Source organism: Leucoraja erinacea, chromosome 26 (assembly GCF_028641065.1).
Source record: "Leucoraja erinacea ecotype New England chromosome 26, Leri_hhj_1, whole genome shotgun sequence".
In the NCBI taxonomy this organism is placed as follows: domain Eukaryota; kingdom Metazoa; phylum Chordata; class Chondrichthyes; order Rajiformes; family Rajidae; genus Leucoraja; species Leucoraja erinaceus.
The window spans coordinates 21649352-21665233 of NC_073402.1; the positions used below are offsets into that span (position 1 = coordinate 21649352).

The 15882-nt window shown below is 45.1% G+C and overlaps 1 protein-coding gene across 1 annotated transcript in view; it reads left to right on the top strand.

Moving 5' to 3' along the window:
• Window positions 1-3392: 3392 nt before the first annotated feature.
• mfsd2ab (MFSD2 lysolipid transporter A, lysophospholipid b) overlaps window positions 3393-15882 on the top strand; it is a 57447-nt gene continuing 44957 nt past the window's right edge. Inside the window, exons 1-3 of the mRNA XM_055656345.1 lie at window positions 3393-3664; window positions 7856-7981; window positions 9167-9291. Of these exons, the coding sequence (XP_055512320.1) occupies window positions 3572-3664; window positions 7856-7981; window positions 9167-9291 (344 nt within the window). The 5' untranslated portion in view covers window positions 3393-3571. The remainder of the gene's footprint in view (window positions 3665-7855; window positions 7982-9166; window positions 9292-15882) is intronic.

A 15882-nucleotide genomic window follows, 5' to 3' on the forward strand; every position in this document is an offset into this window, starting at 1 on the left:
TCAAAGGAACAGTTTCAGTCCATTGGCAAAGATTCAGGCAGCAATCTGCTCATGATCTACAGTGACTCTCTGAACTCACCAGAATTCAACAGACAGGTTACAGTAGTCATCATTGCCCCTGCGTGCCTTTGAGATAAATCAACATGTATGGCCTCATCGACTCCCTACATCCTGACTCAACACGCTCTCTATTATCACAAATCAGGTCTTGCTAGATCTGACGTATGAGCGTTTTTTAATATTATTCTTTCATTCTTTATGGGCATCCGGTAAAAATATTAAAAATGTAATTCCTATCAAGATATACCACCAGGCACGATGGCAGCCTCGCCAACAGTCTGTCTGTCTTTTCTTTTTTTTTAATGTGTTTTAAAAGTTTGTGCTAATGTTCGTTGGTTTGTTTTACGTGGAGGGTGCAGGAGGGGGGAGGGAGAAACTTGTTTTCAATACCTTACCGGAGATGCGATTGTTTACCGGATCGTATCTCCGGTCACTCTGCGGCCTAACATCATGGAGCTGGAGACCTTACTCAGGGCTGACTTTGAGCCCCACCGTGGGGACGTGGACTTGCTATCGGAGCCGATCCCTTGCCTGGGATCGACGCTCCAATGCGGCCTGTGGATTTTACCATCGAGGAGCTCGCAGTCTCAGGTAGAGACCGAGTCGAGAAGCTCCAAAGTCGCAGAAGGTTCGTCCAGCCCCAACCCGATGTCGATCACCCGGTGCAGAGAGCTGACATCTCCCCAATGCAGGAGCTTGATCGCCCCGTCAAAGGAAGGCTCGAGGCTCCCGACAGAGGGAGAGCAAAGAAGGGAAGAGATTTAACTTTTTTCCCCTTCCACCATAGTGAGGAATAGGGAGGAGTCACTATAGTGAATGTTCATGTTAAAATATATTTTGTGTGTTTTGTAGCTTTTTAATGGTTTGACTGTATGGCAAATCAAATTTCTCATTTGGACATACATGGCTAATAAAGTATAATTCTGATTATGATTATGAATATTATTATGATTATGAATATTCAGCCGCTCCAATCCCCCGAACTACCAAACTAAAATTATCAGTGAACAGACCAAAACAACTTGAATTCCATTTTCACTTCCTTCAACCAGTAACTAGAATTCCTCATGTATGTAAAATGGCACTTGAAGTGAGCACTTAACAAATATTTTCTACGTAAACTATCTTTTCTATTTTGCTTATCCAAATATCTACAAAATTAAGGTCATTTCTATTGTCTGGATGCTCTGTAAACTGTTAGATAAGTAGCTTGAATTATTTTGCATATAAAATGTACATCATACAAAATGGCCTTGAATCCAGAACAAATAAGGAAAGTATGAATATCTTGTGATTCTTTGCAAAGCTTCTAATTTTGTAAATCTTTGCATTTCTGAATAAATGGAAGATGAGCACATTTCACAGCCCAGAAAAGTGTGAAATTATTCAGCGGGTGGTGGGTATAAGGAACGAGCTGCCAGGGGAGGTTGTTGAGGCAGGTATTATAACACCATTTACTGTACAATATATTTAGACCGGTACATGTATAGGAAATGAGGGCAGGTGGCACTAGCATAGATGGGGCATCTTGGGCGGCATGGACAAATTGGGCCGAAGGGCCTATTTCCACACTGTGACCGTAGAGTTAAAATAGAGTGAATGTTTCAGATTAATCACCTTTCAGATTTAAAGATTAGATTGATAGAATCTTACGGTTGTACAGTATAGAATCAGACCCATCGGCCCACCACATCCATGCTGACACTGCTGCCCATCTGCATTACTCACATTTTGCCTATTCAACTATCTTCCAAATGCATCTTATCCATAGTAATTGTACCTGGTTCCACCTTCTCTGGCATTTCTTTCCAGACATCAACCACTCTGTATAAAAAAACATGCCACTCAGGTCCCCTTTAGAACTCCTGCTTCATGCATTAAACCCATATCCTTTTGTTTTTGATATCCCTCCCAGGGGAAAAATGAATTTGCCCTATCTCCCCTCGGCTTCCCATGCTCTTATTTATTTCTAGTAGGTCATTCTGCAGTTGAATCGCTCCAGGGAACAAAATCCTGTAGCAATTCTATCCCAAAGATAGACATAAAATGCTGGAGTAACTCAACAGGTCAGGCAGCATCTCTGGAGGAAAGGAATAGGGGACATTTCTGGTCAGAACCCTTCATCAGATCTTCAAGTTCTGACCTGAAATGTCACCTATTCCTTTACTCCAGAGAATGTCACCTATTCCTTTACTCCAGAGAATTCACCTGACCCGCTGAGTTACTCCAGCATTGTGTGACTATCCTTGGAATAAACCAACACATGCAGTTCCTTCTTACACTAAAGCCTATCCAATCTCTCCCCATAACCAAAGTCCTCCAATCCAGGCATCATCCTGGTGAATCCATTCTGCATTCCCTCCAATCCCACCACATCCTGTCTAATGGTGCAGTGACCAGCAGTGCACATAATTCTCAAGCTGAGCCAGACTAGTGTTTGGACAGTTACAACATAACGTCCCAACTCTTATCAATGCTCTGCTCAATGAAGCAAGTATGCCAATATGCCTGTTGACCTTGTCGCTACTTTTAGGAAACTGTGGACTTGGACCCCTGGGTCTTTCTATTCATCGACATTCATTAGCAAATGGTCATCGACCAAAAACATGAACTCTCTTTCTCTTTCGAGTTGCTACCTGACACTTTTGTGCATTATTTCAGAATTCTAGTATCTACAGTGACCTGTTTTTTCAAGAACACTGGCAAGACTAGCAAGACTAACCAGCTTCACCAATCAATAGTAATTAAGCAAATTAAAATTCCCTCCTGGGATAAATAGATTTCAGACGTATCATAATTTGTACCAGGCAGTCTTCCTTTCTACTGTCCCACTTAGGAAACCTGAAGGGAAACCTCTGGAGACTTTGCGCCCCACCCAAGGGTTCCGTGCGGTTGCCGGAGGTTGCAGGTAGTGGAAGCAGGTAGGGAGACTGACAAAAACCCTCCGGCAAACCGCACGGAAACCTTGGGTGGGGCGCAAAGTCTCCAGAGGTTCCCGTTCAGGAGACTCCGGGTCAACAACCAGACCACAAGATAGACACACAAAAAGCTGGAGTAACTCAGCGGGTCAGGCAGCGTGTCTGGAGAAAAAGAAATAGGTGATGTTTCGGGTCGAGAGCGTTCATCAGACTGACTGAAGACCTTCAGGTTCACCGTTTTCCCACACGCACCAGGGAAATGAGTTGATGAAGTTTGTCTTTTATGTCCCACTGTCAGCCTAAACTGAAACGCCCCCCATTCCTTCCCCCCCCGGAGAATGTCCCTCTGAGTTACTCCAGCATGATTTTGTGTCTTATCGCCGGGGGTTATTTTTTGGTTATTTGTTTTGTTCCTTCTGTCAATCGTTTCCATGTGAGTCGCCGAGCGAGTGGGGGTGAGTAATATGCTCACATCCGATCCTTCGCTGCTGACGTGGGGGCGTCCACAAACCCGATGGGCGGGAAAGGAAAAAGGCACAACTCGTTCATTCACTGAGTCGAGCATGACGAGTTAAACGGCCTCACACTTGACTATGGCCAGGGGTGAGGGCGGTGAGACTTACAGCGCGGCGGCTACCTTCCTCCAGCCCAAGAAGATCAGCGGCATTGACCGCTCACTGAAGCAGGTAACTCGGGGCTCCGCGCGCCAACTTCACCCCCCCAACTACCGGGGTACTATTGGGAATGATCAACACAATATTGACCGAAAGCGGGAGGGCTGTGGTACTTTCTCATTAACTCAAACTAACACTGAAAAAACTTTTAAAATAACTTTTTGTTTTACATCTCAAGTTATTTATAATTCGCGTGTATTTATGTTTTGTAAAGGGGGGGGGCAGAATTGTCAACTTGGTTCGCGTCTCACACAGAATGGTGGGTGTCCTTGCACCACGCGGGTCGGTGACTTGCTCAGCGGGAGTGGACATGGTGCAGCCCGGAGGCCGAGAGACGCGGGCAAACCCGTGTACACCCCCCGCCCAAGCCTCACCCCCCGACCACCACCACCACCCGGGGGCTGCACGCTGCCCTCCGTCCCTTTAATGCATAAAGCCCCCCCGGCCGTCGGTGGAAGTCTGGTCTGGTTGTGTAATTGTTCCCATGCTGGGGACTACATGACTGCCCCCTCGCCGAGGGTCGGCTGCTGCCTGCCTCGTCTCCCGGGGCCGGAGGAAGAGGGTCCCGCTCCCATTCATTGTCCACCCGGGACTTCCACACCCGATTCCCGTACAATACCCACCCGGGACATCCCCCCACCACCTCGTTTATAACACACTCCGTCCTTTGCCCACCCGACCCCTGTGGAACCCAGGATAACCCCATCCCGCCCAACACCCACTTGGGACTCTCTCATCCCGCGCCAAAACCCCAGCACATCACCTACTTGGGACACCCTCCCACCGAAGCCCATTTCCATCTTAAATCTCCACCAGCCCAGTGAGAATACCTACCCCCACTAACCTCCTTTAAGGGAAGAGAAGGTACTCTCTCTCACCCCTCCCCTGATATCCCACCCTGAATATGTCTCCAATCGGCATCCTCTCTCCCTACCCTACCCCAGCCCCCCTAATTCGCCCAGGACACCTGTCTACCCATTTCACACTACCCCAACCTCGGGGCACCTTCTCCCCGACTCCCACCCTACCGACCCAGGATACCCTCACCCACAACCCCAAGGTCACCCAGGCCACTTCCCCATTTCATCTTCCTCGTTCTCCAAAAAAAAAAACCCCAGAGCGAGTGACATTACCAACTGCCTGAAATAGAACCAACTGAACTAAAGCGGTCGCTTGTGCCTATTGAACTGCTGAGGCACTTCTTCAGAACCGGATACCGATTCACTGAGCCCTTGAAATCCCAATGTTGCTAATGTATTTAAAATACGGTAGAAGGCTATAAATATGTGATTGATTTGCTTTCAAGGCAATGAGGATTTTTGTCCGACTATATCATATTAATACTTTTCCCTTCCAGTTGGGAAAAGGGTGACAAAATAAACCCCTCTATTCCAAGGGTTCCGGGGGCAATTTGGAATTCAACACTTCGCCGCAATTAATTATTTATTTTCAGAGGTTAACGCTGCCACTGTTGGGAGACTTTAACTGATCAGAAACAGAGCACAATGTTGCAGTTGTGGTTAAAACCCCACGGTTATACTATTTCGTTTCCTGGAATGTTGTGTGTGCACCTTTTTAAAAAGTAATTTTCAACACGACCGCTTAAATTCAGAAACCTTATTCCACCTACTGGAATTTTGAGTGGGAAGAAAGGAGAACTACAAAATTCTAGCCCAAGAACAGTTGAGGGGAATGAGTAAAGTGCCTCCTGATTCCTGTCAAAGTGCTGGATTCTTGTGATATTGATATTGTATTCCTCCAATACCTTGCTCATCTGATTATCAACTGAAGTCTGCTGGTATTGGGAATTAGTGGTAACTTCGAAGAGCTTTAATTCCCGCTTCTGCCTGATGTGTATTGGTTTTCAGCAGACGCATGAATGGCAAAAGGAGGCTGAAATCCTGCTATTTTCAGTATTCTAGTTCAATACCCTATAAAACTTGCTTTATAGACTTACTAATATGATTTGTTCTTTATATTAAAAAAAAAATATCAACAGAATTCAGTTGGGGGCCTTCAGGCCACATGTTGTAATCTGAAGATCCAGATAATCCTTAATGTGGCTTCGAGGGACCAATTAGACTATGATTTACTAAATTTATCATCATGAATATTTTCTAATTGCTGCTAAGTGTAGGTTGAAATTGCCTGGAATCTTCTAAAAGCTTGTGCAACTAAATGATTTGAGCACAAGCATTTTAAACAATTCACCGTCTATGAACTCAATTGTGGATGAGGCTAATGAATTCTTCAAGCAGCTATTATTTTGACTTGTCTTTGTGTCTATTTTTACAATGACATTTTAATAAATAATCATTAATCATGGAAGAATTCTTTTAAAATTGGAACACCCATCACCTTAAATGAGTTCCCCATGTCAGTGTATGGTAGTTATTTCTAGTATTTAGGTTCTGGTAGTTTTTAATGAATCTGTTCTTACTCTTATATCTGCTGAAGGTAGAAAGAAGATGCCAAGTCCATACATCTTCCCACACTTGCCAATTCGAGTCAAAGAGTACAGCATAGAAACAGGCCCTTTGGCCCAACTTGTCCATTCCGACCAAGATACTCCATCTATGCTAGTCCCATTTTCTTGCATTTGACAAAATCCACCTTAACCTTTCCTATTCATGTACCTGGCCAAATATATTTTCTTCAGGGTAAGGAGAAGGGTCCCAACCTGAAACGCCACCTATCCATGTTGTCCGGAGATGCTTCCTGACCTACCTTCCAGCACTTTGTCTTTTTTAGTAACCCAGCATCTGCAGTTCCTTGTTTCTACTTTCTGTATCTTTTCAAGGTTGTTATCATACCTGCCTCAACCATTTCCTCTGGCAGCTCATTTATATATGTGCAGTATGCAGTTTTACATGTAACTGCGTTAATGCCCATCAGCCTGTCCACTGCATCTTACTCCACTGCATCTTACTCCACTGCATCTTACTCCACTGCTCCTTTGGCTCCTGTTAAATCTTTCCTCTCTCATCTTAAACCTATGTCCTCTAGTTCTTGATTCTCTGATCCTGGGGACCTATACCTGTACAAGATGTCTCCTTTGTTTCATATGTTCTATTGTAGAATTCAATCCAATTCACAAGGGTAAATTTGAATGCATGAGTGAATGAACACTAGTTGGGAGCAGAAAGATTTGTTCTTTCCCCCCAAAAAGAAACGCCCTCTATCCAGCCAACAGGTGCCATGGCCAATTGTTGACCTGGATCTGTCTTCTTGGCTCAACAGATTGAGAATTAATCACGGAACCTCACGATCCATGTGGTTTCACTACATTTGGCCAAACACATTTTGAGGAAATACTTCATGCTGACAGTTTGTTATTGCAAATTGTTACATTGATTCCTGTTTTCCCTGAAATAGTAAGGCATAAATTATTTTAGGAAGCAGAGGCTAGAATCAGACATTTTTAAATGTAATCGTTGTGCTTGTCTATTCTGATAGTATGTGGGGAAAACGGCAGTTGTTTCAAATAGAGGCAAGTACTGAAATTAATTAGTTTCTGATCAAAGCTTGTCACTGTACCTCGGTCACGTGTACACGTGGCCATAAACTAAAGTAAATAAACGCAACAGTATTTGAATTGCCTGTCATATAACAACAATACAGAGTCTGAACACTGAATTCTCCAATTTTAGGCAACCTCTGACAGCCCCCACTCACTCCCCCCTTCCCTCCCTCCCTCTTCCCTTTCTTTCCCCCACTCCCCTCCCTTGTGCCCCACCTGGACATGCACCTATCCTTCCCCTCCCTTCCCCCATTCTTTCCCCCATTCCTTCCTCTAGCTTCACAATCTGCAACTCTTCAGTCTGTAGGTCTCACATCAGTTTTAATCTCTGACCCTTTGTTCCACCATCTCTGTCTATCATCCCCACCCCCCCCCCCCCCCCCCCCCCCCCCCCCCTGTATACCTATTACCTGCCATGCTTTACCATGCTCTCCTCTCCTCTCTCCCATTCTTTCCTCCCCCCTCTCCCCCATGCAATGTCTAAATAAGGGTCCTGACCCAAAACATCACCATTGATGCTGCCTCACCTGCTGAGTTACTCCAGCATTTTGTGCCTAATGTCACCTATTCATGTTCTCCAGAGATGCTGCCTCGCCCGCTGAGTTACTCCAGCATTTTGTGTCTCCCTGCAGTTCCTTGTTTGGATAGTATTGTTTTTCTAATCCCTCACCATTTGTTTTCAGAGATCAGTGAGAAAGAATCTGTCAGTATGCAACAAGTTGTGTTATGCTATTGGTGGAGCACCCTACCAGATTACGGGATGTGCCATTGGGTTCTTTCTACAAATCTACCTGCTGGATGTTGCACAGGTGAGTTATACTGGCTCAATAATATGTTAATGTATCTTATTTTACTTTATATAATTTGCTCCAAATTAACAACTATTGAATTAAGGGATTCCTTTTCTAACATTCTTAGTCATTAGGGAAATTGAAGATGATCTGATGACAAATTTAGATGGGCACATATATAGTTCATAAGTTTTAGGAACAGACTAAGGCCATTCAGTCCATCAAGGCTACTCTGCCATTCAATCATGGCTCGGCAATCGTTTCACTAAACACCTCCACTCAGTCTGTCTTAACCAAGCTGATCTTCCGGTGGCCCAGCACTTCAACTCTTCCCCCTCCCATTCCCAATCTGACCTTTCTGTCCTGGGTCTCCTCCATTGTCAGAGTGAGGCCCAGTGCAAATTGGAGGAACAGCATCTCACATTTCGCTTGGGTAGCTTACACCCCAGTGGTATGAACATTGACTTCTCTGACTTCAGATAGCCCTTGCTCTTTGTCTTCATCCCCTTCCTCCGCCCATCCCAGTTCTCCCACTAGTCCCACTGTCTCCGCCTACATTCTTTCTTTGTCCTACCCCCTCCCCTGACACCAGTCTGAAGAAGGGTCTCGACCCGAAACGTCTCCAATTCCTTCTCTCCATAGATGCTGCCTCACCTGCTGAGTTTCTCCAGCATTTTGTGTCTACCTTCGATTTTACCAGCATCTGCAGTTCTTTCATAAACAGATTAAGATTGAGCTGTGCTCAATGCTAAAATGACTTACTGATGGTTTCAGGGCATTCGTATCAATAAGGCTCAACAGAGGATATGCAGCAAAAATAATTACATTAGTAGAAATCGGCAGAGAAGTACAGAAAAAGTGACCTGACAAGTCAGGTTAATTTTATCGTGCTCGGATATTAAGGTATAAAGACGACTACAGCACTGACACCACTTTGATCATGTTGGAAAGTACCCAAAGCACAAACCCCTGAGTTAACGGACGTCACCGATTCCTTTTCTCCAGATGTGCTGCCTGACCCGCTGAGTTACTCCAGCTTTTTGTGTCTTTCTTTGGTTTAAACCAGCATTTGCAGTTGTACACCCTTGAGTTAAATGATCCATTGTTCATCTCTTTGTGCTGTAAGTTTAGCTTGTTTTTGTGTTGTTCACAGTAGTTGTGTAATTCTGTTTAATTGTGTATTCACATTATCTTCCAATGCAGCTTGACCCATCGTCCGCATCCCTGATCCTTTTCATTGGCCGAGCCTGGGATGCCGTCACTGACCCTACTGTTGGCTTCTTCATAAGCAGAAGCAAATGGACAAAATTTGGAAGACTACTGCCATGGTAAGAATGTTTTTGTGATTCACTTCATTCGTGCATAGCTCCTGAATTGTAAAACAACAAGTTTTATCTGGGAAAAGTCTTTCACTAAATGAGAAAATCATTACAACCTCTAAACCATGAACTTTCTTTTTTTAATTTCCTATTGATCTCACTTTATTTGTCTTAAATGTGATTGTACAAGATAAATAGATGTTTGTCCTTGCATTTCTACGAACTGAAAATGCAAGGAGATCTGGAGTTATCGTTCATGTTTCAGTCTTGTGAGCGATGATGAGAGATCTTGTTTTGTGATTGCGGAATGTTTTCTTTCCCTCGCCATTCCCAAGGGGTTCTCTCGCGCTGGTCATCGTGTAGATGTTGTGTACCACAATGCTTCAATCACTGTGACCTTGAGGGCAAATGTTGATGGGCTCGCTGGTGACTTCCACCAATATTTCCCCATGTTTGCACCAGGAGAAACAATTTTTTTCCTATTGTTCTAATCCAGAGCCAGTTAAAATGCATTCAACATTGCAACTTTTGCTTTCTGTCTGCATACACTAGTCCATGTCCTACACCAGGGGTAATTTACAATAGCCAAATCTTCAAGTCTTTGGAAAGTGTGAGGAAACCAGAGCACCTGGAGAATATCCACGTGGTCACTTTGTACAGATAGCATTCATGGTCAGGATTGAACCCGGGTCTCTGGTGCTGTAAGGCAGCAACTCGGCTGCTGTGCCACTATTCTGTCCTTCCAATGACCATCCCAGTAACGCATTGTAAGATGCCGTTGTTGGGGTCTTTGTAGCTGAGACCTGCACCGCAAAAGAACCTTTGTGTCGCAGGAGGCATCAAGAAGTTGGGGGAGGATTGGAGGCAGCACCCTGCCTCAAATGAGAAACAATTTGATAACTAGACCACAAAATTAAGCAGAACTGCTAAATGCATAAAATCACTAATACATTCTGAATTATTCCAAGATGGGGCAGCATAGTGGCGCAATGGTAGAGTTGCTGCCTTACAGCGCCAGGGACCTGGGTTCGATCCTCGCTACAGGTGCTGTCTGTACGGAGTTTGCACGTTCTCCCTGTGACCGGGTGGGTTTTCTCCGGGTGCCCCGGTTTCCTCACACGTCCCAAAGACGTGCAAGTTTGTAGGTTAATTGGCTTTGGTAAAATTGTCCCTAGTGAATAGGATAGTGTTAGAGTACAGGGTGATCGCTGGTCGGCGAGGACTCGATGGCCTGAAGGGCCTGCTTCTGCGCTGTATCTCTAAAGTTTAAGATATTCAAAAATCTCAAATCCTTTTTTTTACAAATAAATTAAACTCTAAAAGATTGCTGCATGGTTAAGCCAAGACTTCAAATGTTTTTGTTATATTTCCAATGCTTTTCTCTTTGAGTCATTTAAACAACTGTTTTATTTAACTAATAAACTCCCACTCCCAAGCCACTCCTTCCCATAAGACTCAAGGGGAAGATAACCTTGGGTCGTCTCAGATATGATACAAAGTACTTCAGTAAGTGCAAAACAGAATTAAGTGGCACGTACAACCCTGGTCTCCTCTGCTGCACTAAATTCCATGAAGAGCGCATTGTCTGAAAGCGACCTGTCGAGCAGTGAAAGTGACCTTGTAATTTCCAGATTCACAGATGCATGCACAGAAATGTCAGAGTTATTCTCCATTAAAGGGGCAAGGATTGCAGGTACAGGTGCACAACCTTTTATCCGAAAGCCTTGGGACCAGACACTTGTCAGATTTCGGACATTTTCGGATTTCCGAATGGAAGATTTTTAGCGTAGATTAGGTAGGTAGCGCGGGCGGCTTGAAAAGTCTGGAGCAGCTGCCTCCTCCCCGGAGACCGGGAGAATCATTGCATAAATGTTAGTCAGTTAGTTTGGAGGGATTTTATGTGGTGGTGGTGGTGGAGTAGGGGTGAAGGGGGAAACTTTAATTCTTAGTCCCCTACCTGGTCGGCGACTCCCAACCTCGCGGAGCTGGGGGCTCCGTCCGGCCGCGGGCGGCGCCGGTTGGAGCTCCGACCCCGGCAACTCTACCCCTGGCTGCGCGGCTCCAAATCCAGCGACGCTCCGCGAACGTTGGGAGTCGGCGGCCACAGCGCTCCGGAGCTTGCCGCACGGCGACCCGGTAAGGCATTGCCCGCTCCCCGCTGGTATCCCAGCGCTGCGACGCCGCCGACTCCCGACATTCGCGGAGCTGGGGCGTCCGGCCGCGGGCCGCGCTGGATTTGGAGCGCCTCGCAGCCAGGGGTAGAGTTGCCGGGGTCGGAGCTACAACCGTCGCCGCCCGCAGCCCCACCGGCCACAGCGCTGCGGAGCTTACTGCACGGCGACCCGGTAAGGCATTGACCGCTCCCCGCCTCTCCGACCAGGTAGGGGACTAAGACTTAAAGTTTACCCCTTCACCCCCCCTTCACATAAAAGCCCTCCAAACTAACTGACTAACATTTAAGCAATGATTTACAGATGTTTAAGCGTCTCCCGGTCTCCGGGGAGGAGGCAGCCACTACAGTAGTACAGACCTGGGTTGACCGTGGGTCGTTTCGGGTCCAGTTTGGCGCCAAACGCGAGCTTTGGTGCGCAGACGACATCTGGAAAAAATGGCCGGTTTTCGGAGTTTTTCGGTTTCCGGAACACCGGATAAAAGGTTGTGCACCTGTACTGACACTTGCATCGATTGTTGCCCTGCAAAATGCAACATCATAATGTAATGTTACCTTTTTTAAGCAGTGCTAATCTTTATATTCACTGACAGTTTAGTCCCCAGTGTCGTTTGTGTTTTAAAACGCCATCCTTCTGATAAAACCCTTTAGCAGCCCAACGGTGTTGATTAATAAGAAACACGAATTGATTACACATGCAACAGACTGACAGAGATCAGGTTTCACTGGGGGTGGAGAGGGAGTGGAGTGGGTCAAGGTTCATGTTACCAGCCAATAGATGCCTCCTAACTTGCACCAGAACTTGTTTGCCCACCAACCACACACTCGATGACCTACGTAGGCCCTTGAAATTCTAACTCATCGTGTTCAAATCTCTCCATTGTGTGGCCCGCCCCATTCCTGTAACCTTATCCAGTCAAACAACCAAATAAGGGGATCTATAAGGAAACAACCATCCTCCTCTGATTATCCCCAAATCCTTCCACTCACTCACTGGTGGCTGTGCTTTCAATGCCACAACCCAGGAATGCTGAACAGAAGTCTCTTTCTAAACCCTTCGCTCCCATGAATCATCGTCTCTGGTTTTGGTGGCCTACTTTAATATCCCCTTATTTGTCGATAGTGTCTGAAATCACTCCTGTTACCTCCTCAAGTTTAATGTCTGAACGTCCCCACACAAACCCGAGCTATTGGTGGGATCCGAGGGAACACAAGTTATTGCCTAAAGATTAAAATACTTTCCAAGATGCATCAAATATTTTTACAACTTGAGTGAAAACACACAAATAAAAGCAGGTTGCAGCATCTTACAAGGATTGAGTGAGAACTTGTAATGATGGAAAATTCTTGTCTCAGTGCCCAAGGGACTTCTAAAGTTTTTAGTTCGCACATACTCACCCTAAGACCGAAGGTACTACTTGTACTTTCCAGACAACTTAACTATTTCAGTGCAGACAAATTATGCTGAATTGTGCATATTAAAGTGTTATATTTAGGAATGCCTTGGCTGATTAGTTGAAGGAATAAATCCTTTTTCATTTCAGTTAGGCTGACTGAACAGGGTGCCAATGCTACTAAATGGTGGCAAAAAACAGAGGGTGCGGACAAAATGGCCTGTGCAATTTCTTAGATATTTATTATCAGGATCAGGGTGTGACCAGCAAACCCGTCTTTATTGCCCATCTCTAACTTACCTCGGGGGGGGGGGGGGGGGGGGGGGGGGGTTAGCCACTTGAATGGCTGCTGACCACCATTGACTGGACTGCTTCCCAGTTATCTAGTCCACGGCCTAAATTTAAGGATCAAGTCGTGCAAACTTGTTTGCATTAGTGGAAATAAATGGAATGTTTCTTGATAAAACTCTTTCTCCATGGACGCTCATTGTAGTGATTGCACTTTGCTGTGTATTTCAGTCCTGGTTTCATCAGACCTGATCAGGGTAAGAACGAGGTCCCTTAAAATATGAGGAGCAGCCACCCAAGGGGTGTATCTTCATCATCCACTCACTGCAGGAAGCCTTTCATTCGGAAATGTTGCCTCATTATCAAGGGCAGACATAACTCGGTGGGTCAGGCAACATCTCTGGAGAAAAGGAACGGGTGACATGTCGGGTTGGGTTCGGGTCAAGGATTCAGTCTGGGCCCTTATGTGGATCTTTATTTAGTTTGATTTTGAGTTTAAAGATGCAGCCCTTCAGCCCACTCTTGCCAATCATCTATTACCTGTTCACACTATTTCCATGTTACCCACTTTGGCACCCATGATCTTACACACTAGGCAATGTACACTCTCCAATTAAATTATGAATCTGCACAATTTGTGATGTGTGGGGGCGGGGGGAAACTGGAGTATCCAGAGGTAATCCATGCTATCACGGGGAGAACATGCAAACTACTCAAGCAGCACCTGATGTCTGGATCAAACCTGGGTCTCTGGTGCTGCAAGGCAGCAGCTGTGCCATTGTGCCACATTGACATTTACTGCCAAAACTCACTTGGAACGGCACCCTTCCAATGCCGAGGATGTGGAAGCTTGAGGCAGGCAGTCCCTCTGCCTACCTCGGGATTCTCCTGCACAAGTGCCCTATTTGTGGGAGGAAGAGACTTCCCACAGCTCCCAACATCAGCGTATAATATTTTAGTGAGCTCCTGAAGGAAGACCAGGTTCTGAATGGCCAGCTGTAATGTGTTTGTGAAGGGGATACAATGGGATTGATCAGGGAGGAACCATCTTTTCCAAACTGTTCAGTTTAACAAAGTGTACAGAGCTCCCTGTTTCCGCTGTTTGCTTCCTGACCGTAATAATTAACATATAATTGTACCCACATTGTATCCTGTCGATACCTTTGCAACTGATGCCAATGGTACCCCTGCGTTAGAGCATAAAGCAGCAATATCTACATTTCAATAGTGGCCTGGCTCAGGATTATATAAACACACCGTCCTATATTCTTCCTGAGACTCATGATAGCAAGGAATGAACTTTAAATGCTGCCAGAACATCAAAGCAGATATTTCTTCTGCCCAGTTTGCTTTGCTAGATTGAGTAAAGTAAAAGCTTTATCTGGCCCTGGTGAAGCAGCCAAGGGGAAACTTGGCACCTCTGACAACAGGATCTAACTCCCAGCACTTGCCTTTCTGTGTTTGTGTTAACTTTGGATTGCCTGGTTGTAAAAGATGAGTTGTGTGCTGCAGTTGTAGTGTCTCCAACGTGGTCTTGACTTGAGTTAGACGAGGGTCTTTCCCCCTCAAGTGCATTGGACCCTGCAACTTCTGATTTGTCATTGCCTCTTCCTCATGGTGAAACTAATGTTCTCTGGCTAAGTAAAACAGCAGCAGTTTTGTATCAGTAAACACATTTTTACGTCTGTCAAAATATTACCATCCCACTTGAGAAGTTGTGAATGTTTAGAGTCCCTTGTTTACATTTAGAGTTGAGTGCATTTTTCATTCAAATGATGCAAGTGTCATTGATAGAAAATATCACGATTGAATGAGAGAGGTTATAAGTACTACTGAGGCCTGGATGTGCCAAGGCCCTGCCTTTCCCCCAGTGTTTTATAAGGAATTCATGCACTCAAACTGCACTGAGGCTAATGTTTCACAAGCTAAGTTTTCGGTTCTAAATTGAGTAAAGTTGCAGCCTTCCATCTTGCTCATTGTCACGGCTGTCATCTTCCACTCCTGAAACATCGTTCATTTGTGTGTGTGTGTGCTTCACGTGCAATGAAAAGTGATAATCCTGGACTCAGTGCTTATAGAGGCTGTACAAGGAGAATAGATAGAACATATAAAAGAACAGTACAGCACAAGAACAGGCCCTTCAGCCCACAATATCTATGCCGAACATTATGCCAAGGCCATCTCTAATCTACCTGCGGATAATTCTATATCCCTCCATTCCCTGCATATCCATATATCTGCCCAATAGCCTCTTAAATGCTACTAATGTACCTGCCTCAACCACCAACATTTCAGGCACTCGCTATACTCTGTAGATTAAAAAAAAAAAAGTTTCCCATCACATCTCTTTTAAACATTGCCTCTCTCAACATTAAATCTATGCTCTCTAGTATTTGATTTCTCCATCCTGGGAGAAAGGTTATGACCATTTCAGCACTCTGGGTGGGCACTTGGGGGAATGGGACTGAATAGATTGCCCTGCAGGTAGACCATATGGACTCTGGCCCAAAGACCTCCCGTGCTTTTATGACATTCTACAATTTCCTTTATCAACAGTTAAATATTCTCCAAAATATCTATTCTATTTTCTTTCCTCCACCTTTCATTAATTTATCCACTAACTATGATTAGGTTAATTTTAAGAATATTCAGATTCTGATTATCTGTCCTCAACCTTCCAATTATTGAGTACAGATCGTCACCTTTAAACAGTTTTGCTTTCCACTGACACTGCCTTCCAGAAAAGAC